We start from the raw sequence: 25,169 nt of genomic DNA on the forward strand, positions 1-25,169 counted from the left end.
AAATAAGTAGAATTTGTTGGGCCCTGGGTGGCTCAGTCGGTTAAGTATCTGCCTTCAGCTCAGGTCATGATCCCAGGGTCCTGGGATCAAGTCCCACATCGGGCTCTCTGCTCAGCAGGGAGCCTGCTTCTGCCTCTCCCTCCCTCTATCTCTCTGTCATGAATAAAGAAAATCCTTTAAAAAACAAGTAAAATTTGTTTATAGATAATTTAAAGATAAAATAAGGAATTGGGCTGCTTATAAAGATCAGGGAGGGGAAATCAAAATTATGTGATGTTTAAGGCATCAAAAGAAGAAAAACAGAGTTTTATTTTTCTAAAAATAATTCCTTAAAGCTTCTCCTGGAAGTGAAAAATACAGAACATACAAACAACTTTTTCACTTTCCGCTTTCTTTATGATATTTAAAAAACACGATTAGTTATTTTCAGAAATAAAGATGTGTTGACCTGTGGATAAAGGTTGGTGACAAGTGGTGTTGGTTGCTTTGGGATGGCAGATAACTATTAACTTGTCTCTAAAAGTTTACACAAGCCAAATGAATCAAAAACATGCCTAACTTTTAGAAAAAGATGGTCCTGTTAAGCAGTCATGAAACACATAAGTCACATGGCAAAGACAGATTCAACAATGTAATAAACATTTAAACACCTTAGTTCAAGGTGGCGAACTGACCCTAAGCAATTTTCCTTCTCTCTCTCTGAAGGCTCTTATAGGGCATTAAAAAAAAGATAATAGTATAATTACCCATGTAAAGAGACTAGATGAGCACCTCAAGGGATAAAAGGTTTCAACGTATTCCTAGAATACCAATTCCTAGAATTGGTAGAGAAATGATAATTCATGAATTAGGAGGAAGGAAACCAAAACCGGAAGTATCTGAAGAGGAGGCCAAAGTGTAGACAGATGCCATACTTATCCTAAAGAATGCCAGAGAGTTTAGGGACATAGGAATGCCAGATATAGAGGAGGAGAATAGTGACATGGAGCTGAAAAGAGTAGAGTCCATTATCTAACCAAGAGAAGTTCCAGAAAGACAGCACAGAAATAGCAGGTGCAAGAAAAGTATCAAAGAAAATAAAAGATAATTTATCTGAGCTAAATAACACAAAGCATCATATTGATAGGGTCCATTGGGTAACCAGTAAACATGACATATATGTACATATATAAATATTAATAACATATTATTTTTAGTTTCCGGCTGAGTTGCATACTAGGATTATTTTTTCTTCTCTACAGATCTAATGCCATGACTATAACACTGAAAAGGGAATATTCCTAGAGTGATATTTAAATGCATTTCCTTTTTAAAAAAAAAATCTTCCTGGTGTATTCTTGTCTGTTTTCCATTGGCCAACTTCACTTCTAGGGACTATAACCCTTTGCGATATTGGGATATAATAAGAAATATACTTACTTTGGTTTTTATTCCAGGCTTCTGGCCAGAGCTCCTAAAACCTTTGTAATTTCCTAAGCAGTAAAGTTGCTAGAAGTATCTTTTATTCTAACATTTGGTCTTCACCCAGTTTCTGACAGAGAACTCCCAAATCTCTTGGAATTTCCTGAGTGACAGGAACACGTTTGGGTCTAAAGAAGCAGACCTGGATGGGCTCCTGGATGGCTTCAGGATGGGGACTAGTCACCTGAAACACCACGCCATGATTAGAAGCTTGGAACTTTCAGGCCTACTCCCCATTCTCCAGGGAGGGAAGGGGGGCTGGAGACTCATACTTGAGCCAGCCTATGTGACGAAGCCTCCATAAATATCTCTGAACCGTGGATTTCGGAGAGTTTCCAGGTTGCTGAACTCCTCAAGGTGCTCAGAGGCTGACACAGCCCGAGAGGACAGGAAAACTCCTCAGGCCCTTCCGCAGCCCCGGCCTTACGCGCTTCCTCCACCTGGCTGTTCCTGAGCCGTAACCTTTTATAATGAACTGGTGACCTCATAAATAAATGGTTTTCCTGAGTTCTGTGAGCCGCTCTAACAAATGACTGAACCTGAAGAGCGGGTCATGGGAACTCTGACTCATAGCCGGTCAGTCAAAGTGCAGATGACAACCTGAGACTCGTGACTGGCAGCGTCCGAAATGGGAGCAGTGTTGTGGGACTGAGCTCTGAACTTGGGGGATCCAAGTTAACTCCAGGTAGACGGTGTCGGAACTGAAGTGAGTTGTAGGACAGCCAGCTGCTGTTGGAAATTTAGTCAGTGTGGGAAAATGTCCACACATTTGGTGACCAGAAGTGAAGTCGTGTGGAGAGGAATAACGGTTTCTCCTTTTCATCGCTGCACCCCCCAACACACACACACACACACTTTTGGGTAGCCTCGTCTAGCCTTAGTGGCATGTCAGAAACCAGACCTCCTGTGCTGTGTTGGGAGATTTGACGGAGGTCTGACAGAAAAGGAGCAATCCCACACAGACGGGGCTCTGTCCAAGAGGGCCATTAAGGAGGCATTTGAGGAAACGCGAGAGGAAGCACACAGTTTGTGTCCTTTAACCCAGCTAAACATTTAGCTGTGAGGCAGAACAAAAATATTTTCAGACTCCCATCTCCTTTTTTTAAATGTATTGATATATGACACTGATAAAGCAAAGTGTATAATGAACACTTACCTTAAAATGTACAACTCAGTCCGTTTGCACATGCATAGGTACCTGTGTAACACCGCCCAGACCCATATACAGAGCATTTCTGGAACCCAACTTTCATCTTGCCCCTTGACAGTCAATACCCTGCCCTCTAGAGGTAACCACTATTCTGACGTCTAATCTTAGTGTGTTTGGTTTTGCAAGCTCTTGAATTTCAAAGAAATAGAATCTTGGAGGTGCCTGGGTGGCTCAGTGGGTTAAAGCCTCTGCCTTCAGCTCAGGTCATGATCCCAGGGTCCTGGGATCGAGACCCGCATAGGACTCTCTGCTCAGCAGGGAGCCTGCTTCCTCCTCTCTCTCTGCCTGCCTCTCTGCCTACTTGTGATCTCTGTCTGTCAAATAAATAAATAAAGTCTTAAAAAGAAATAGAATCTTGTAGTATATGCAGTTCTGTGTCTTGTGCTCAAAAATATTCATGAGATTTGTCCATGTTATGGGAAGCAGGGATTTGTTCTTTATTGTGGTGTAATCTTCGATTGTATGACTGCACTAAAATTCATTCATCCCTTCTCCATTAATAACATTTGCTTTATTCTCAATTTTTGGCTCTCATGAATAAAGCTGTACAAACATTCTTATATGTCTTTTGGTAAACCTATGCATTTATTTCTCTTGGGCAAATATACAGGAGCCAAATTCCTAGATCATAGGGTAAGTGTATTTTTAGCTTTACTAGACACTGCCAGACTTTTCCAAAGTGGTTGTCCCAATTGGTACTCCTACTAGCACTATGAAGATATAATAATTAAGACAGTGTCGTATTGGGGCAAAAATAGAAAAGTCAGCAAATTATATATATATACATATATATATTCAAGTTAATATCATGTATTATAAGCATATATTCATGTGCCATAGCAATTAAGTCAAGGGAAAGATGATCTTTTTTTATAAATGGCACTGGAGCAATTATATATCTGTACGGAATAATATTAAATCTTGACCTCTACTTCACTCCACACCCCAAAACTAGAGAAATCATAGACCTAAGTGACCTAAATTGTAAAGGTAACAAACAAAACTTCTAGAGTAGAACAGAGGAGACTACATTTATGATCTTGGGGTCAGGCAAAGATTAAATAAGGAGTATACAATGATCACTAGCCATAAAGAAAAAAATTAAAATCAGACTTCATAAAATTAGGAACTACTATTCATCAAAAAATATTAATAAGAAAATGAAAAGACAAGTTGCAGACTGGGAGAAGATGTTTGATAATAAATATGTCCATAATGGACTCATAGTCTGAATATATAAAGAACTTGTACAGATCTATAACCAAGAGACAAAAAAAGTAAAAATGGACAAACCACTTGGACAGCCACTTCACAAAAAGACATATCCAAATAACCAGTAAACACGACAAATTCTCCATATCATTAGCCATCACAAAAATGCAGATTAAGATCACAAGGAAATACCACCTCCTACGAACTATCATTTTATTTGAAGAGGCTTGATGGTGGGGAGGACGTGGAGCAGCTGGAAGTCTCAGATGTTTTCAGATTTTTAGGTGCACTAAAATTAACCTCCCATAACTCTTTCATGAGAAGTCACTTGAGGCTGTATTTTTGAAAAATAAGGAAGTAATCTAAACCAAATGAGGAAATAAGATCTAAAGCAAAATGTCTCTAACCCAGGGGAGCTGGGAAAGAATGCCTCGGGATTATGGCCGTGCAGTTTTTCAGGCTGAGCTGCTAATTCAGATAGAAGCAGGAAGAAAGAACACTCCAATGTGATCTCCAGGAAATAAAGAAATGTGATGGAATAAGCAGGCATAGAGAGTTGGGCTTCTTGAGCATATGGCGAAAGCATTTGATAGGAGTTTCAAAAAAAGGAATCCATTCAAACATCAGTCTAGGAATATCACCTTTTTTGTGGCAGGGTCATGTGGTATGGTCATGTGGTATGGAAGGAAAAATAATCCTAGCATGCAACTTGGCTCGAAGTTAAAAAATACAGATATAATTATCATCATGAAATATATCATATGTCATAATGATGTAGATGTTGTCTAATTGTTTTTAAATTTTAGAAATAATGAATAGACAAAGCACAGAAGAATTAGCTGTGCTTAAAAACTGGAAAGTAAAGTTGTCAACCTTGACAATGTAAAATTAAAGGTACAATGGAAGATGCAACAGAAGGGGTGGGGTATTGGCAAGATCTGAGGGAGAAAAGGGATATGCCATCCAGACATGTGGATATGCCCATGGAAAATCTCCTAGGAAGAATTTCATGTGTCCAGATGCAGGACAGGACCAGCTGAGAGATACCAGATCTGATGGGGAAAATGGACAGATGGGGGGATGGGAAATGTCCAAATGCTCCAGCCTTCTTGGCTTGTGTAAGGACCTGAAACTGTGACCCAAATTCCACAGGGGGCAGTAAAGCCATAACCCTTAAAAGACTGGTTAGTTTTACTTCTATATAACAGAAGGGGCTTAACAGAGAAATTAAGTTTTGTTAGAAGAAGTCTTACATGCTCTAAAGTACAGGGAGTCATACAGTTTGGTTTGGAGTCAGACTTTACAACTACACTAGATGTATAGAAGGATAATTATGCAGTATCGGAAACATCACATTTGTACACCAATAATAAATTATAGTGTATCCACACACTGGAATACCTATCATACAGTGATCTACGTAGATCTATGGGTATGATTCCATTAATGTAAAAAAAAAAAAAGAAGCCTGTGTGTGTGTGTGTGTGTGTGTGTGTGTGTGTGTGAGAGAGAGAGAGAGAGAGAGAGAGTGAGTTTAGGTGCATGGCAAAGGTCTGGAAAGATGCACACCAAAATATCGATACAATACTGTGAAGAGGTGAGAGGGATCTGGGCGTAGGTGAAAGGGAATTCTCACTTTTACTCTATATTATGTTTTGTTATATTTTGTTATGGCATATTATGTTAGATTATGTTGTGTTAGGTTTTCAGTATTTAAATGCTTTTTCACATAATCAGATTTGTGCATATGTATTGTTGACAAAATGTTTGGTGGGGGATACAATTCTGGCCAGCCTGTCTTCCATGACCTCTCTCTTAAAACCCCCTTGGGGTGCCTGGGTGTCTCAGTTGTTAAGCATCTGCCTTTGATTCAGATTGTCATCCCAGGGTCCTGGAATCGAGTCCCATGTCTGGCTCCCTACTCAGTGGGAAGCCTGCTTCTCCCTCTCCCACTCCCTCTGCTTGTGTTCCTTCTCTCTCTGTGCTCTCCCTGTCAAATAAATAAATAAAATCTTTAAAAATAAATAAATAAAATAAAAAGCCTTTAATGTTTCCTACTGCTCCAGGATAGACCCCAAGGGCTTTTTTTCCCCCAAAGATTTTATTTGTTTATTTGAGAGAGAGAGCACAAGTAGGTGGAGGGGCAGAGGGAGAAGGAAAAACAGGCTCCCTGCTGAGCAGGACTCAACCCCAGGACCCTGGGATCATGTCCTGAGCTGAAGGCAGATGCTTAACCAATGAGCTACCCAGGTGCCCCTAGAGCCCTCAGTTTTTAACATGACTTCAAAGCAACTGTGTCTTCTTCTGTGCCTTCCCTGTACTTAATGTTAAGGGCCCTAGAAAGTGCTGTCCTGCCATGTGCCTATAGTCTCAGCTAAGAGCCAACACATTCCTAGCATTAGATGTTCCATCTTTCCCACCTGCACAGGATTCATAGATAAAGGAATTTCTTCCCAAGTGACTACAGGCAACGTTTTTAACCCATGTTTTGTTTCTGCATAACAGAGATCTTCACCTTTTCAACCTTTGATATCTGTTTCTTTGCTACCCACCAAGAGATGACTATGTGAAAGTCACTAATTTTAGGTTTTGGTATAGTATGCCCTACTTCCAATCTCAATTTCTATGTCAGTCATTCAGGATTAGGTTATGCTGCAGTAACAAGCAATTCCCAATCTCAGTGTCTTAAAACTTCTTGCTATGCTACATGAGCATGGTATGTTGGTTGAGTGTAAGAGGCCCTGTTCAACATGTTCCTTCTTTACAGACCCAGGCTGGGGCCGGTTCCATCTCCCTGCTTCTACTATGTGCAGGGGACTCTATATGCTTCGTCTCACTCAATCTTCATAGTTCTCATTCCTGCTTTTCAGAGGAGGAAACTGAGTCATGGAGGTAATAAGCAATTTTCCCAGTGTTACACATCTAGGAAACAAAGGAATGAGGATTTGAATCTGGACAGTGTGCTTGCCACAAAATTTAAGTACTACCTTTTATCTTCATAGAACAATGGTGATCAAGGGAAATGTACAGAGATACTGAAATTCACTGGGATGCAGGATAGGCGACTACCTCAAAAGATGATCTTGCGTAGGAAGAGGGTGGTGGGGTTATGGACACTGGGGAACGTATGTGCTATGGTGAGAGCTGCAGAGTGTGTAAACCTGGTGATTCACAGATCTGTACCCTTGGGGCTAATAATACATTATATGTTAATAGAAAAATAAAAAATTTTAAAAAAAGATGATCATGCAAGATAATTCCACTTTCAAACCTAGAATCATAATTAGTGACAGCATATAAAGACAAAATTAGCTTATGGCGTTAAATAAACAGTTAACAATTGAGAATAATGTGCATCTACTTTAGTAAGTCCATTTACTTCAAAAAATGTTTAAAGCATAATCATTAAATAAAGTACAGTATGGATCCAGGACCACTGTGAGCCCCGGAGTGTTTGAGATTATCTAGGGAGACTGGATGTGAGGCTGTAACAACTATGGAGGGGGAGCTGATGCACACGGTCAACCTGAAGCAACATTCTAGGTGCAGAGAAACCACTCTGGATGGAGAAAGTTTGGTTCTTCTTATTAGACTTTCTCTGAGAGCTGAACAGGGTGTGCTGAACAGAGCTGAATATAGCGCTTCATGGTGTCTCCCTTTGTCTCCTGATGCAAGACCAGAGTTCCATTGTCCATTTCTAGTGGAGCTCCAAGAGACTAGGAACTGAGAACGGAACATAGGGGACCATCATCCTTTGAGGTCAAGTATGAGAATTGTCTCTAACTCTTGGGAAAGGAGGACCATCTTCCGACCCAGCAAGCACTGGACATGGCCGAAATGTCCACTGATGTCAGGGGGACAGTGAGTCAGGCAGCAACTGTAGCCACAGCTGCAAAAGAGATGTCAGTTCCTCATTGGTGTGTGATACGTTGATCACACTTTCCTCTGTACAAAACTTTCTTTCCTTGACTTTTCAGGAGCCCATACTCTTGTAGCGTTTTTCTTATTTCGATGCCTAGCTCACAGTCTTTCCCATGGCAGTAAACGGAAAACTCCCATTTGTTTTGGCCAAACGATAACCTACCCCAAGTCCTCTTTCTTCACGATGCCACAGGCAATACATTATCAAATCCTGTCAACACTACCTTCAAAATGTTTCCAGAATTTGACCACTTCTCAGCCCTTTCCTTACCACCGTCTTCATCTGAGCCACCATCTTTCACCAGACCTATGGCAATGGCCTCCTCACTGGGCTCATTGCTTCTGTCTTTGTCAACCTATAGTCTCCTCTCAGCGCAGCAGCCACAGAGACCCCATCACCTCAGGGCTCTATCACCTCACGCAGAAGTGGTCCTATGTGATCAAGTCCTCTATTACATGTTTGGTCTTATTCCCCATTGCTCGCTCCCTCTCTCACTCAGCTCCAACCACACTGGCCACTTTGCTGTCCCACAAACATCCCGAGGCTGGTTTCACTTCAAGGTCTTTACACTCGTGCTTCCCTCTGCCTGGAATGCATCTTGTCTCGCAAGTCTGTGTGACTCACTCCCTCACCTCCAGATCTCAGCTCGAATATTCCCTTCAGTAGAGAGGTCTGCTCTGACCACCCCACCGAAAATAGCAGCCCTGCCATTGTCCCTTCCTTGAACCCCTCCTTATCCCCCTCCCCTGTGTGACAGCACTCCAACAGGTAAGCTTATGCAGTCCTTGCCTGCTGGCCTAAACCCCATAGGTTGTAGCTGAACTCACCGACTTCCCTTGAGGTCCTGCTGACCGCCGGCCTTGAGGAGCAAAGGACCAGACTTTCTGGAAGATAAGGCCTGACTTCCCTCAAAAACAGCCATTGCTGGCCGTGGTATCTTCAATAAGAGACACATGGTGGCCCTGATTACTGGCAGAGTGGAAGAATCTGGAAGCCTTGCAAAGACAAATGATTAACTGCAGAGCACCGGCCTCTCCTTCGTGTAGCCCCGTCACCATTTCCCACTTCTTCCCCTTTAAAAACCTCCTGCTACTCCCAGACAAGCTCTTTGGGACGTCAGTCCGCCATCTTCCTAGGCTGCCTCTTCCAGAATAAAGCTGCCTTTCCTTTCCGACCACTGCTCTTCTCCCAACTACTGACCTTCGGGCCGAGGGAGCCGCGAGCCACGAGCCGCAGGATCTGAGTGTGGAAGCAGTCCTCCGTCTGGTAAGACCTGCATTGCTTCTTATTTATCATTACTTCTGTGTAGCGTTGATTACTGTCTGGACACGTGTGTTTCTTGTTTGCCTCTCCCCTGGAATGTAAGCTCCGTGAGGGAAGAGTTTTGTTCCTCTGTTTCCCCAGAGCCTGGAACAGTGTCTGGCCCCTAGTGCAGGCTAAGTAAACTTTTACTGCAGGATTTACTGACCTCCCCGCCCCCTGCCCCGCCCCGTGTTCCGTGTTGCACGTGGGAAGAGACCAGGGAAGGACAAGAGGCGTTGGGAGGCTGGCAAGAGGAGGCCTGGAAGGGCCACTGAGGAAAACAAAAGAGACACAGTCGAGAGACCTCCGATGGGACGGCAGGATTTGGCATTTCAGGGACTTCTCTGAAGAAGAGTTGCTGCAAGTCCAACCGCCACAGTTTCTCCAGTTTATATACTCAGAGGCCTCGAAAATGAGGGTTCCAGCGTGACGGGCTTAAAGCTTGACAGATTTTAATCGTTTTAACAAACGGATACATTTTCTAGGAGCAGCTGGAGCTCTAGGGCTGCACATCTTGGGTGAGAGTCCGAAGCCAGCAGAGCCATTGTCTGAATCTTGGGGAGAGCACAAACCTTCAAGTTCACAATCAGGACAGGATCAGTGGCTTCCTTCTGTCCCCTGGTGGCACCACCGCTAACCTGCAAGGGAGTTAAATTTCCTTGAAGAAAAGGCAAAACAAGAATTTCAATGTTCTATCTGCCAAAGCCCGTACCAACCCTAAATGTGTATGCACGGGTGTATTTGCTCGGGGTAAAGACGTCCCAGGTTTCTTCTCCATGAAATCCGACCATGCTTGGATGTTTCTGCATCAAAGGGGACCAGTTCAACGAAAGATATTACCCTGCCAGGTAATGGATTGGGATGTAGAACACCCCCCCAATCCAGGCCCTCCCTGACCTCCCTCATAAACCATCTGCCAAATGTGTTTGTAGAAAGAATTTCTGTTGTGGTCGGAAGGTTAACACAGGCAAACTCAAAGTTCCCTCCAACTCCAGGATTCTACGGCTTTATGACGAGCCCTTCTCACCCCATTCCCTTCTAGTCCGTGAGTCTGGACATTCCTAACTTGTCCAGCTTCCCCTTGCCGGAGCCATGTGCTTCTTCACCATGTACTCTTACTTCTGCCTAGTAATACATTTTTTTTTCTTTTTTGCTCCTAAGTTTGTTTGTTTGAAGGGCTGGCACAGGATCGCTTTAGCCATCTATGTGTACATTGTATGTATGTCCTTGGGAGGAAATGTTCCCTCCCGTGTGCAAATATATTTGCTCGCTATTTTCAAGAGTCTGAATTGTTTTCTGTCTTCTTAAGACAAATGATGATTTTTTGATTACAGAAGAAATGCAATGTATTAATATCTTAAAAGTATGCATGTTAAAACCCAATAATTCTATTTCTGAAGTATTTTTAGAGAAACATTTGCACACAGACACAAGGCGGATTGGGCAAAGATACTCATGTCAGTATTGTTGATAAGAGTCGAACATTGGAAATTACCCAGTTTTTCACAAGGGGGAAAAGGAATAAACTATGGCTGATCCATACCATATGATGTAATATGGCAGCTAAACTTAACAGGTGGCTCGGTGTGTGTTCATATGAAAACAAACCCCCAAGGTATACTGTTGCCTGAAAGTAACAGTCTGCAGAATCGTCTCTATTATATACAATTTCCCGGTGGTACATGTATATATGTATATAAATGTGGGAAAAATTACATGCGTCAAAATGACAGCAATTATTACCTCTTATTACCCTTGGGAGTGGATGACAAGGTGGGGAACCAAAAGGGGACAAGATGGAGGGCGAGGACCTTGTTAAGCTTTTATTATATTAGAAGTGCGACCCATAAAAATGCATTCATGTGTGACTTAAATTAAGCTTTAAAAATTAATATATAACTGTTTATCTGTTTCTAACCTATAATCTATAAAGCCCAGTATGATACCTCCTCTTTTCTTCTCCATAATTTATTTCTTGTCCTAGTGGTGGTGGTTTTCTTTTTGTAAATTCGCTTTTATGAACAGTATGGCAAGGAAAATTCTTGTTTTTTTCTTCATCCATTAATGCTATCATTTCTGTTGTATAGATTCTAAGAATTGAGGTCATGGGATGTAACACTTAAACATTGGCTAGATGCTGCCGATGCTGATGCTAGATGCTAGATGCCCTCGGAAGAGAGCATACCAGCGATTCATAGAACAGTAGTTCTGTGTCGTTGTAGCTCACGTCATCGAGGTTGCCGTGACAGCAGCCACTCCCAGACATACTGACTTGGCCTTAAGTCCAGACAACAAAATTAAGGCTGACTTAATTTTCTCCCCTTGCCTTTTGACCATCATGGAATAATTGCAGTGTCTGGCCATTAGCCAAACGGAGGAAGAGACTGGGAAAGCGTGGGAGGGGAAGGTAGGGCCTTGTAGGCCATGAAACAGAGACAGACTAATGACCCATGGGCCATATTGACCCACAGACCTGCTTTCTTCGGCCTGGACAATGTCAGTCTACACAGTGTTTAAAAACCTCAGAATCTGAGCGCCTGGGTGGTACAGTCAATTGAATGCCCAACTCTTAGTTTCCACTCAGGTCATGATCTCAGGGTCGTAGGATCGAGCCCCCTATTTTCTGATATTTAGATCAAGTCCGCTGACATTCAGCATGTGAATGTCTAGTTGTACTAGACCAAATAATGACTACCCCAACATATCCACATTCTCATCTCTAGAACCTGTAAAAAAAATATTACATGACAAAAGGAACTTTGCAGGTGTGATTGAGTTAAAGAATTTGGGAGGGTGAGATTATCCTGTGTGGGCCTGGTAATCACAAGGGACTTACCTCCTCCCTGGAGGCTGGAGGCTCAGAGTCAGAGTAAAGGACAGAAGCAGGGGTCAGAGAGGAGAGAAATCTGAAAACGCTACACTTCTGGCTTTGATGATGGAACCACGAACCAAGCAATGTGTGTAGCCTCTAGAAACTAGAAAAGGCAAAAAAAAAACCAGATGCTTTCCTAGAGCCTCCAGAAGGAATGCAGCCCAGCTTAAGCCCTGATTTTATCCCAGTAAGACCATGTTGGACTTATGACCTCCAGAACTGTAAGAAACTTCATTCATTTTGTTTGGGGCCACCAAGTGTATGCAGCAATAGGAAACTAATATAAGAATTAAGGAGAAAGTAAAACATTTCTTATATGCATTATCTATCCCTAGAGGGAAAATGGAAACTAAATCAAGATAGCTATATATTTTAAAATAACATGGGAGAGCATTTCTTTGTGGAAGGGTAGTGGACATTGCCAATTTCTTACTGGCATCCTGTCCAAGCCCTACTGCACCTTTCACAACATATGACCCAGCAATTACCCTCTTAAGCATGTACCCAAGAGAAACTGAAAACGTATGCCCACATAGAAACTTGTTCACAAATGTTCAGGACAGCATTTTCATAATATCAAAAATGAAGAAACTATCCAAATTTCCATCAACTGATAAATGGATGCTGATAAATACAGTATGTAAAATAAATACAGTATGCAAAAAAGTACCCCGATTTTTTAGAAATAATTCAGCCACCTTGCACACTTGTGATAGACTCTATGGAAAGCTAACACTTGTCTGGTCTAAGTGTAATTGTATACTTGCTACAACAAATCATTCAGGAGCCCAGATTTAAGGGAATCAACACGGAATTTTCCTGATTAAGAGACTAGGTTATTACAGAGCAACTTTTTCTTTTAGTATGTCTTTACCTAGTGGTATATCCTGGGAAGTAGTGTGAGTGGTCTTCCCCAGGCGCAAGCATGTAGTTGGTAGCGAATTTTAGAGTAAAAAAAAAAAACAACCAAAAGATGATCTGCATTTTTACATTTTTGGGGGGGTATGAAATTTTGTTTCATCTTCGTTTTTTAATTAAAATTTTTATTGATGAAATTATAGATTCATATGCAGTTATAGGAAATAATACAGATAGATCCCCAGTGTCCTTTTCCCAGTTTCCTCCAGTGGTAACATTTTGCAGACCTACACGATAATATCACAACTAGGATACTGCCATCGATGAGTCCGCCAACCTTATTCAGATGTCCCTGTTTTTCCTCTTCTACACAATTTTATGACCTATAGTTCTGCATGTCCACGACCACAGCCAGGATGCCGAACAGTTCCAACCCCACAAGGATTCCTCATGTCTATTATCTCTACACTCTGGCATCCGCTAATCCGTTCTCCAGTTTTTAAAGTGCTGTTTTAAGCAGTGCCTGGGTGGCTCAGTTGGTTAGGCGTTTGACTCTCGATTTCAGCTGAGGTCATGATCTCAGGGTCATGAGGTTGAGCCCTGCATCAGGCTCTGCGCTCAGTAGGGAGTCTGCTTGAGGATTCTGTCTCCCTCTCTCTCTGCTCCTCCCCCCACTCAGGTGCTTTCTCTCTAAAATAATCTTTAAAAAAATAAAATATTTCAAAAACGCTATATAGATAGAATCATATATCATGGGCTGACTTTTTTACTCAGCCTACTTCTCTTGAGATTCATGCAAGTTCTTGTACCAATAATGTATTCCTCTTTTCTGAGTATTATTCTATGTCGGAACCACAGTTGGTTAAAACAGTCACCCAGTGAAGGACCTCTAAGTGGTTTCTAGTTTTTTTGCTATTATTATTAAAACTGTTATGAACGTTTGTGTGCAGGTTGCTTTATTCTCTTTATCACCCTATGCTAGTGATTTTTAAGCCAGACCATTCTCACTGACCTGCTCCCAGCCTAATACTCCACTCTGGTACTGCAGTTGGGTCTGTCTTCCTGGGATTGAAGGACGGTAGACAGGGCAAGCTATGGTGACTCTTCTGCCACCAATCTTTGGCAAAACTTTTGCTTCTCTGCTCTCTTTTCTTCCTGTTGACTAATGCTTGTTATTTTCTGATCCGCAGAGGGAACTACTTTGCTTGACTTAATGTACCCCAGCCATGTTGTGGACTAAGAATCAGTCTATGGATAAGCCATCATCGGGTCAGGTGTTCATGCCAATGCAATACACAGCTATTCCTGGGTAAAGAACATCCTCTTTCTCAAATTATGAGGCAAGGTTATTTCATCTGTGGGCTCTGCACTTTCTCGTATGTGATGTCTGCTAACAGGAGGCACTGAATGGGACATGATTACCGTGTCTGGTATGCAGGGAAGATTTTCTAGAATCCTCACAAAAAACCCCAAAACCCATAAAACCGAAAATGTTGACTTTTTACAATAATGTTCTTTAAGATATGGTGGTAACATGAACTCCAACAAGATATAAAATGGTCTGCCGACCCATGAAAAGTTAGGGGATATATATACCCAAAAAAGAATAGTTTAGTTTTGGAAAAGTTGATTTGTAGCCTTTCTTTTTGTAGGGAGAGTACAGATTAGGCTTACTGATAAGGTCTCTCTGAGACCAAGAGAATAAAAACATAATATATAAAAAATGCTTTGTGTCCCTTTGTTTGTAACTGAGAACAATAAAAGGAAAAAAAGTTCTTGGATCCATTAACATCTAATTTTTTAAAAGATTTTTTTTAAAAGATTTTGTTTATTTATTAGACAGGCAAAGATCACAAGTAGGCAGAGAGGCAGGCAGAGAGAGGAGGAAGCAGGCTCCCTGTGGAGCAGAACTCTGGGATCATGACCTGAGCTGAAAGCAGAGGCCTTAACCCACTGAAGCCACCCAGGCACCCCAACATCTAACTTTTTAAGTGGCCAGGAAACACTTCTTCCTCTAATGCAGGGGTTGGTAAACTCTGCCAGCAGGCCACCTGTTTTCATAGTTTCCCTGGGACATGGCCATACCCACTCACTCACTGTACGGCTGCTTTCATACTACGCCGGCATAACTGAATAGTTGCAAAGGCCTGCAGAGGCTCAAATATTTACAAGATGACCCTTTACAGAAAAAAATTGCTTTACTTTGATATTAAGAAATCATTATTCTAACCCTAATCCTTTTGGGCGGTATTCTATATGAGCATTAACTATGAAAGGCTAGGTTCGCTCATGCAGCTTAACTCAAATTCCTGGCCTGTGAAATGAAAGGTCAGTACATGCCCAAATCTAATAATTTTCCTGCAGATTTTCTCTGTAAGGTATTAGAGGGGATGAAGATGAGTTGACAGAACTTTCATTACTGGCTCATGTAAAACTCTGCCCTGAGAAACCCGGACTGAAATATCTCATTAAAAGCTGGTGTTGATTAAAAAAAAAATACATAAAAAGATGAAGCATTCAGTGAAATAAAAATCATTCAGTGAAATAAAAAGGCATGTGTTTTGGCATGAAGAAAGTCGAATATACATTACTGGATAAGCCCAGGCATCAAATTCCCTGACGTGGTGAGGCAGAGCTGCAAAGAAACTTCCCCATACAGTCTACACCTTTTTTTTTTTTAAAGATTTTATTTATTTATTTGAAAGGCAGAAATTACAAGTAGGGGGAGAGGCAGGCTCCCTGCTGAGCAGAGAGCCCAATGCGGGGCTCGATCCCAGGACCCTGGGATCATGACCTGAGCCGAAGGCAGAGGCTTTAACCCACTGAGCCACCCAGGTGCCCCCAGTCTACACCTTTAAAGGATCCCGGAGTGTGTGTGTGGGTGGGTGGGTGTGTGTGTGTGTGTGTGTGTGTGTGTGTGTGTGTGGAAGTTGCCCACGTTTTGTGCCCTGCAGGGAAGATACGCATCATACCAGTGGTGCTGTAAGCGTCTGTTCAAAGTCCCAGCTTCGTCCCTGAGATCCTTAGAAACCATTTTGGAAAGAGACCCTTTTCGTGAAGCAGTTGGGCGTCATTTCTAAATAGTCCTGGATTGTCCATTTATCCTACATATCCAGGGATGACATAGAGGGATATTAAGTGGAACCTCAGTGGGAATGATTGAGTTTGCAACCGGCATGGCGGACTGGAATCTCCTAGGCCACTTGATGTATAAGGATGATGGCCATCTGAATCTTGCAAGTGCTGAGTGTTTAAGATCCTTTTACAGGGAATGTCACAAATATACAAAAGTCAATTTTACTCATTTTTCTAGCCACAAATGTAGCTCCACCTTCTGGACTTTAAGACAAATTCCCCTTGGGTAGATTCTAACACATGGGGTGCAATTTTCAGTTCATCTCTCGAACTGCTTTGGTGTCCGCTATGTGAAAAGACTACTTCCTTTGTCATAAAAAGCCAGTTTTCTCTCACTTTTGAGAGACTTGTCAGGGACAGTCAAGGTTTTGGGTTTTGGTTTTGGTTTTTACTCAACCTTTGAAAATAAAATCTGCAGTATCTTTTTTTTTTTAAAAGATTTTATTTGATAGAGAGATCACAAGCAGGCAGAGAGAGAGGAGGGTAAGCAGCCTTCCCACTGAGCAGAGAGCCCGATGCGGGGCTCGATCCCAGGACCCTAAGATCATGACCTGAGCTGAAGGCAGAGGCTTAACCCACTGGGCACCCAGGTGCCCCAAATCTGCAGTATCTTAAGATTACTTTAAATATGGGATGACTATATGTGGTGAAATGCTTTCAGTAACTCGTAATTAGATAACATCCAGCTTGGGGAGAGAAAAAAGTACTTTTTACTAGAGAAAATGTAATGAGAGGTTACCATCAACTTAAGGCAGCATACCACCACTTTACAAACATAAAATTGCAGCTTTACATTTGAATACACTAATTTTACATACTTAAAGTCTTTAATTAAAAAAAACAACAGCAACAACTCAATTGAAAGTTGACAAACAGGACAGAATTCCTTGCCCAAAATAGTCATTAAAAGATAATGAATAGTTGCAGAATGTATTTTACATTGACTTTTTTAAAAGTGAAATTTTCTGTTAAGATCAGAGTAAAAGGCATAAAATAGAAGCTATTAATTACATTGTAATGTTGAATAGTGGGTTTGGGTTGCTATTTTAGTGGTATCTATTCTGTATGCTGTATCTATGTGGTCTGACATTCCTTTCTCTTATTCTTCTTTAGAATTTTTTCAAGTAAGCACAATGCCATTTTAAAAAAGGTTTTATTTGCGTATGTGGCAGAGAGAGAGAGAGAGAGATCACAAGTAGGCAGGCAGAGAGAAGGGGGAGGCAGGCTCCCTGCTGAGCAGAGAGCCTGATGCAGGACTTGATGCCAGGACCCTGAGATCCTGACCTGAGCCCAAGGCAGAGGTTTAACCTACTGAGCCACCCAGGTGCCCCCACAATGCCATTTTTTTAACTATTCAATGATCACGCAAGAAGCGAAAGCACAGCACAGGAATATAATCTTTATTGTATTTTAAATAAAAACAGAGCAGATAGCAAGTTCACGAGGTATATTTGATTATTATTCCTTTAAAATCAGGCCTCAATAACAATAATCAAAAGCAAGCCTTAACCAAACAAACATTTTGGTCACTATTATAATCTTCAAGGGCACAAAAGCCAGCAGTGCAAAGTAAAAGAAAGGTAATGGCTATGAGAATTTTTGACGTGCCAAAAAACATAGATCACCGCATGAAACTCTTTCCTTGTATTTTCTTAATATTCTTCTTAAACATTGAAAAATTATTCAGCAATATAGCAAACATGCACATAGTATTCCTACAAGAATACCATCACTGTCTTAATATTGTCAGTACTAATACTAAGCCTTTCTTTCCCCTCAAAATGCAATGAATCCTGGTTCCACTCCCTATGTATATTAGTGTTAGTGGTAATACGTAAAAGTTTGTTTTCCAGCGTAAATAACCAGATTGACTTAAGTGTTTGGTGACCAGTTGTCAGACCAACTATCTACCACCATCTATTTTCTCATCTTTTATTTTCTTTATAAATATAACTACATTTCATAAGCCCTGAGATATTCATTAACCTGCTAATGATTGTATACCTTTAATTTATACTTGACTCCATTCAATTTGAACCCCATGTGGTAAGTATTTAAATTACTTACAGATGGTTATAACTGAACCAATCACAAAATTGACTATCTATACAGTTACACTGCTAGTAAGGCCTTTAACTAACAGTTGCATATTTTATGCATTTTTTTTTACTTGGTAGGAGCAATGCTTAAAATGACACTGATAATTCTCCGTCAGCAATAGGTGCTTTTCATTTTGCTTATTTCTATGTGGATAACCAGATTCATTTTCTTCTTGTAAAATAATTGTTTACTTCTTCCCCAAATATGTTAGCTGTCCAACTGAACAGGTGCCAAAGTAACTCAGAATTTGCACAGTACATTGGTAATTACAATGCTGAGAGAGAAATATGCACATAATAGAGATCCCACAAATGTTAGCTCTACGTGAAATGAGTCAGTGTAAGGCGGCTGTCGGTGTCATGTACTTTTCAGCACACACGGACATGAACTTTGCCGAACTAGGGAATTCAGGTTACCACATTTATTTGGCCCTCATGTAAATCCAAGAATTTTAAACTTAAAAAAACTGTTTCGATAATTCTCAGAAAAAAGTAAACAAGTCGATGATGGTTGCTACTATAGTAATGGTAGGGAAAAAAACCGAATTATTTCCTGCTCAACGATATGTACAACTAAGTGAGGAGAAGAAATGAAAAACTAAGAAGGGTTAGCTAGTTATTATTTTATGCACATTTATCTTTGCAGCTTTTTTTGGGGGGGGGTCATATATTTATCCCTGTTAACTTCTCTGGATGAAAGAGAATTTTATTATCTGAATGGATTTCCCCATCTTCCTAAGTACATGCTGGTGAAAAGCCGGTGTAAATGTAAGATTGTATTTTCATGTCATGCCATATTTGCTTTTGTTTTTTGCCAACAATAAATTTTTCCTATTTAAATAATGCCAGATAGAATACGAGATAATCTGCCAACTATGAGATTGCTTGCTTATAATATTCAGTTTTCCTTGGTAGCTTTTGAAGCATATTGCACACTTGTCATCTAACACATTACTAAGTAACTACTACTCTTTTTAGAAAGGATACACTGACAAATTCTTAAGTTAATGGCTTTGGCCGAACATTTTTAGTCTGTTACAGGACGATAGCAATAGCGAAAACATTGACAATACAGTTCATGGTTCGGTTCTCCCATCTTACGGTACAGGTTCCTGAAACACACACAAAACGAGAACTCTGAAATATCAGCAAAATATCGAAACTGCGAGGGCATATCTATACACATTTTTCATCAGTTTTAATATCTTATTTCCTACAGTCTGCTAAATCTTCACATTTCATCTCTCTCTGAAGGCATACTTGTGGCCAGGTACAAAGCGATCCTATTGATAGCCTTTTCAAAATTTAATTAGAGATAAACAAGCATTTGATCATAAGTGCACTGTTTGACCCTGCTGGAAGCTGGATTTTGTATGAATCAGCTTAAGGTCTCTTACCGTCAGATGTAGTATCCCAAAAGCATGAGCTGGCTGTGTGAAAGCCATAGGCACTCCTCTGGACCACTGCACAGGTCACTAAAAATAAAGTTGCAGCGTGAGAACACTAACAAAGGAAAAGATATCTCAGATATCTGAGTGTTTGAGTTCAGAGCTCTACAAGCTGTAAAAAGAACAGAAAACAAAGCGTTCGGCAAACAGAAAAAAATAAGTCCTCTTGATTATCTACCACCACGATTCTGACCCCACAGGATCCAGTCTGTTGCCCACTGCCGTGACCACTGGTGATTATGCTGCAGGAAAAACCTGGGCCAAATCAATGTGCCTCATTCCCTGGGCATAATCCAAACACAAAAAATGAAGAAAAGATTACACTGTCTAAACAACTACCGTGTGGCGCTTCGGCCATCCTATGTACGTGTGGGGAGGCACGGAGCTCCTGATGGGGAGACCGTAGGGCTGAGTGGGTCTCCGTGGAAGGCAGCTGATACAAACGTAAAACGGGCTGCTGCTAAGGATGGGTAGGTGGCTGGCAGGAGCTCCAAGTGCTTCCAAATAGCGAAAGCTCTCCATCTTTTAGGTATTACCAGATACTCTCGTTGGAGGAGTAAGCCGGAAGTCCTTCACATCCTATTAGAATCCAACTTGTCTATCACTCATTTACAGTTTCTAAGTTCAGAGGAAACCGTGAGGACAAAGGGGAGCAAACTAGGGAGGAAGGTCACTGATACTTACCAATATATTTATAAGCTTTTCCCAACTTAACCAAATGTGTCAAGGATTGCTCCACTATGCTTGCGGTCCACTGGTTGATGTTGTTCTGGTTATAATCTTCACCACCCAAGACCCCATCTATACACTAAAAGGACAGAGGACAGTTAAAGACCTGTACAAACCACAGCAGAAATTTATTCAAAACAAAATAAATTAATAACCCCAAAAAGCATCTTAGAAAATAGGCATCTGGTAAATACTTATTATGCCCTGTCTCCAGCTGTTTTAGAATTTTCAGAGTGCTCCTGCATGTATCATCTCACTCTGTGAGATACTGTGGGCCACATAAAGATCAACAGGACATGGCCTCTGTTGTAAAGAACTAGCAGAGAAGCTAATAAAAGAAATCTGTAACACAAGAAAGACTAATCAAGGATGATAAGCTATGTCATAAAAGGATTATGGAGGGGAGTGGAGATTAAGAAAGGGTGATATTAACTGGTTGAAGGCTGGCTTTGAAACAGCTGGGATTTGAAGAGGTTTCGGATACTAGAAATAAAGCAGGAGTCCAATTTAAAAAGCAAATTCTCATGTGTAAAAATTACATTTTTGTTTATATTATGTAATTACTCAGCCATAAATCTACCACCTCCTGCCACTAAAAGTAAATGAACAAACACCACTTTTCAGGTGCCCCAGCATAAGACCGTTGAATAATTTTCCAGTGCTCACTCACATCCACCTCTGATGCGTGGTTAAGGCCACGGGTTTAGCGTCACAATCTTAGGTGTAAGGTCACTTCTGCCACCTACTCACTGTGACCTTTTGCAAGTGACTTCACCTCTCGGAGCCCCTATTTTCCTAATCCTTAGAGATAAGATCCTCATCAGGTTGTTGTGAGGATGGAGTGAGATGAATGTCAAGCGCTCAAGTCCAGTGACTGAGGCAGAGTAAGCCCATATGCAACCTTACAGATCATCATCGTCACCCTTATTCCTGCCAGTGTTATTGAGATGTAACTGACCTATAACAGTGTAAGTTCAAGGTGTACAATGTGATGACCTGATATACAGATACACTAGGAAATGATCACAGTGAAGTTAGTTATGTAACATATCCATCCCTCCATGCAGTTACCACTTTATATCTTTGTGGTAGAAACATTTAAAATCTACTCTCAGCAGGTTTGGAGCATACAATGTTGTTAATCACAGCCATCCTGCTATACTACAGAGTTCAAACACATGAGTCTGAACTTGAAAAATATGGCAGGATCTTTAGGGGCCTATCTAGCTTTCTCAGACCTCAGCTTGATCCTAGCTGTATAAGGCCAGCCCTGGGTGAGTTCTGGGTGAGCCTGTGCCCTAGAACATTCAGACAGGTGAGGCACTGTCTTAGGATGGACTGAGGAGGTGCTCAGTGCCCAGAAGGCAAGCCAACCCAGCCCAGACTTAAAGGCAGGTAGGGCCTGCTAGGACACAGCCTCAGCCACCATACCTACAATACAAGGTTGCCTTCTGGGCCAGCTCAATTTTCTCCTGGGATTTGGCACAGTGAAAAATGACTCAGGACAATTAAAAGTGTTCATAAATACCTTACGCACCGTGTAGTCTGTATGGTATATCACTACAGTAAATCAAGTTTCTCTGCCAGAATTATTCCCAAATAGAACTTCTTGTCTATTTGCTTACTAGGAGGACCAGATTTCATGTTTCAAATATTTAAGGTTTTGATTTAGCATCATATCCGTGTCTATAAGATGGTAAGTGATTGTTTTTCCAATTAAATTTGGCTACAAAAGCATATTTCTAGCATCTTTTGACACATATTTTACATATAGTTTACCTATAAAAAAGCGTGTGTGTGTGAGACACACACACTTTAATAGCATTAACATTTAAACTAATATTTGGCCTACCAGAATAAAACTTCTTTTATTCAAAAGACAGAACATCAATTTTATAAAACAGCAAACCAGTTTTCTAGACTAATACTCCAATATCACTTTCAGAGTAAGCTCCAGGATGCCTGAGAGCATACAACATAACAGCTTTCTAAGGCCCATCTCTATGAAGCACCCCCATAAAACAGTAAATATTAAAAATCTTATTTGAATAGTAAGGTTTCTAACTTTGTACTGGAAGTCAAAACAGAGCTTTTTAAAGTTTCCATCAACGCAGCAAGCTTCAGGACAAACGAGATGTGAACTCACCTCTTTAACAATATTGTGTGCTTCATCAGCGTTGAAGCCAACCTAAGGGGGGAAACAAAAGATACAGCTGCTTTCAACACAGACTTCCTTTTATTTCTGGCTGTGACAACACACAGAATACTCTAGGCTGGCCTGGGCAGGTCTTAGTGACAGCAGACCGTAGCAGTAAGGGGAGTCAGCGGTAAGGGGAGTCAGGCTGCTAATCCCACCGAGAATACTACTTCTTTTTTTTTTAAGATTTTATTTATTTATTTGACAGAGAGAGATCACAAGTAGGCAGAGAGACAGGCAGAGAGAGAGGGGGAAGCAGGCTCCCCGCTAAGCAGAGAGCCCGATGAGGGGCTCGATCCCAGGACCCTGAGATCATGACCCGAGCAGAAGGCAGAGGCTTAACCCACTGAGCCACCCAGGCGCCCCTCACTGAGAATACTTCTAAAGTTGTGGGATGCTTTCCCTACCAACCTCCCTCAAGATTTGATTCATGAGGGCTGTGGCACAGCCTTGGCAATCATGTTTTTTTTTTTTTTTAAAGGTGCTTTACTGGTGATTCTGATGGATGTCCTAGACTGAGAATCTTTGTATTGTAAAGCTCAGGAAATAGCAGGAAGAGGATATAAAGAAAGAGGTATACACATACGTCAGTATATAGGAAAAGACCACAGCAAGTAAGAATGAGGTGGTTCATGAGAAGAGACTGATTAATAGACTGTTTTGTTTTTTAACTTACATGGGACAAAAATGTGGCTTCTCTGAGTTAAAGGTTACGAAAATGCTTGATCTAAATTAATGTCACTTTACTACTGTAACAGGCCTGGCAACTTAGCCTTTGCTGTGGAGTAGCTTGACAGAATTCTGAGTTAAAAGCAACTATTAATGACATCCAAGTGTCCTAGAGTACGGAACTAGACTGTGACTAAGACTGCAGTCTAAACTCAAACTCTTTAGGTAATACGTGATTTGTTTCCATGGAGACGTTTTAGGTGCTTTATGACATCACCATTTTTGTAAATCTCACTGTGCAACTTAAAATTAGTTTAAAAAAATCCTGGAAAAGTATCATTTTGAGTATAGATTTAAATTATTATCAACTCATTTAATTACACCAGAGAATACCCCAACAACAAAGGAATAAAATCCTAAACAATTAGAGTTGTGGAAACAGCTCTCACATTTTGACCCTCTCAAAATTATCATTTTACCTTAAAATAAGGTCATTATTTGCAAAAGTGGCCTACGAATCAAATGATGCCCGTTTCACTTCGATTTGGAAGGGCACCAAAAAATCAGGTAGTACCAGGTGGCCATGGTAACACATGTAATTTTATTTCTTTTAAACTATATTTAGGAAGTACTGCTGTACAGAACCCTCTTAGGAGTCAGGAGACTAGCACTTGTTGGGGGATATGTTTGTCTGAGAGTGAAACTGCTTGTGCCTCAATTTGTAAAAGAATACTTTCCCAGCAACGTACAAGTATGTCTGCTACCTGCATCACTAAAGTAATGAATTTAAGTGTGGTTGTAGCTTCAGCAGAATCCCACCTACCGACAGACGGCCAGGGCTCTAATAACACACCGTTTTCTGAGGCACCTCCTCCAGGTGCCTACTTTCATTTCACTGCATCATTCACCTGTGGCTGAACAGAAAATGTCTTTGTCTATTCTGCCCTTCAGGCCTGTCAGAGCTTGTGCTGGGATTCAAAAGGCCTTATCCTCCTAAAGGTTAAGTGAAGCCTGAGTTGTAGGTGTGTAGTCAGAGGCCTGGGTTCAAACGGAGCATGTCATCCCGGCCAGTTTTCACTTTGGGCAATTCACTTAGTCGCCATGAAAGTCAGAGTCCCCATCAGTAACAGGAAGATAACAACTGACATCATGGGCTTCTGGTGAGGTGCCAGGAAGCCTGAGTCTGTAAGCAAGGGCTCCTAATCCATAATCACCACCTTCCAGCCCACCCAGGCCACAGTGCTACCGAGCGGCTCTGCCAGCGAGGCTGCCGCACCTGCTTTGGGTACGCCAAGAGGGCGGAGGAAGCCGCCGGGCAGACAGGCTTCTAAGGCCAGTCTCAGACGGGCGGCGCCCGACACCCCATCCCCACCCCCACGCATCCCGAGTCCGGCCTTCCACCCCTTGGCCCCGATTCCCCGCCCGGCCCGCGTTCCCCCAGTCACCCCTGCCACCCGGACTCTCAGCCCGCCCTTAGGGTCCCGGGGTCTGGGGCTAGGGCTAGGCTGGGCCGCAGACCGGGGCCAGGCCGGGCGGGGCGGGTCCCGGCCAGAAGGGGAGGGGAAGAGCCGGGCCTGGAGGGAGCCGCACCCCTACTCCCGGGGCCGCCCCGGGGCCGGGAGACCACCCGGCCGAGACGCCTCGCCGAGGCGGGCGGGGGCGGGGGTCGCTCGCTGGCGGCCGAGGGGCGGTACCTCATCGCAGTGGCGGTGGTAGTCCTCCATGGTGGCAAAGACTCTCCCGAGGGGCGGAGCAGGGGGCGGGTCGATCTCCAAGGCAGCACTGTGGCCTCCAAGGTAGCTCCGCCTCCATTTATATAGGGAGGCGGTCCCCACGAAGGCCCCGCCTTTGTGTCGTAACGGCGCCACCTTGTCGGTAGTGCGGGAGGGTTCTGCACGACAGGAGGCGTCCACCTTTTGCCTTCGACCTTCCTGGCTATTGGGCTGATTGGGGAAACGCTGGGGACTGTGACCCTGTGGGTCTGATGGGGTGACCTAGTGTTAGTCTGGACTCCGCAGTGTCGGTTGAGTGCCCACTGCTGTGTTTATGTATACG

The 25,169-nt window shown here is 42.1% G+C and overlaps 1 protein-coding gene across 1 annotated transcript; it reads right to left on the reverse strand.

Annotated features, from left to right (window-relative positions):
* Nucleotides 1–17,351: 17,351 nt before the first annotated feature.
* On the reverse strand, nt 17,352–24,884 carry DYNLT3 (dynein light chain Tctex-type 3). Its single transcript, XM_045994452.1, has 5 exons — nt 24,809–24,884; nt 22,395–22,436; nt 20,204–20,327; nt 19,469–19,546; nt 17,352–19,183 (listed from the first exon to the last, which is right to left on the reverse strand). The coding sequence occupies exons 1-5, from the start codon at nt 24,836–24,838 to the stop codon at nt 19,107–19,109; spliced, it is 351 nt and encodes a 116-aa protein (XP_045850408.1). The 5' UTR covers nt 24,839–24,884; the 3' UTR covers nt 17,352–19,106.
* Nucleotides 24,885–25,169: the final 285 nt, after the last annotated feature.

Source organism: Meles meles, chromosome X, assembly GCF_922984935.1.
Source record: "Meles meles chromosome X, mMelMel3.1 paternal haplotype, whole genome shotgun sequence".
NCBI lineage: Eukaryota > Metazoa > Chordata > Mammalia > Carnivora > Mustelidae > Meles > Meles meles.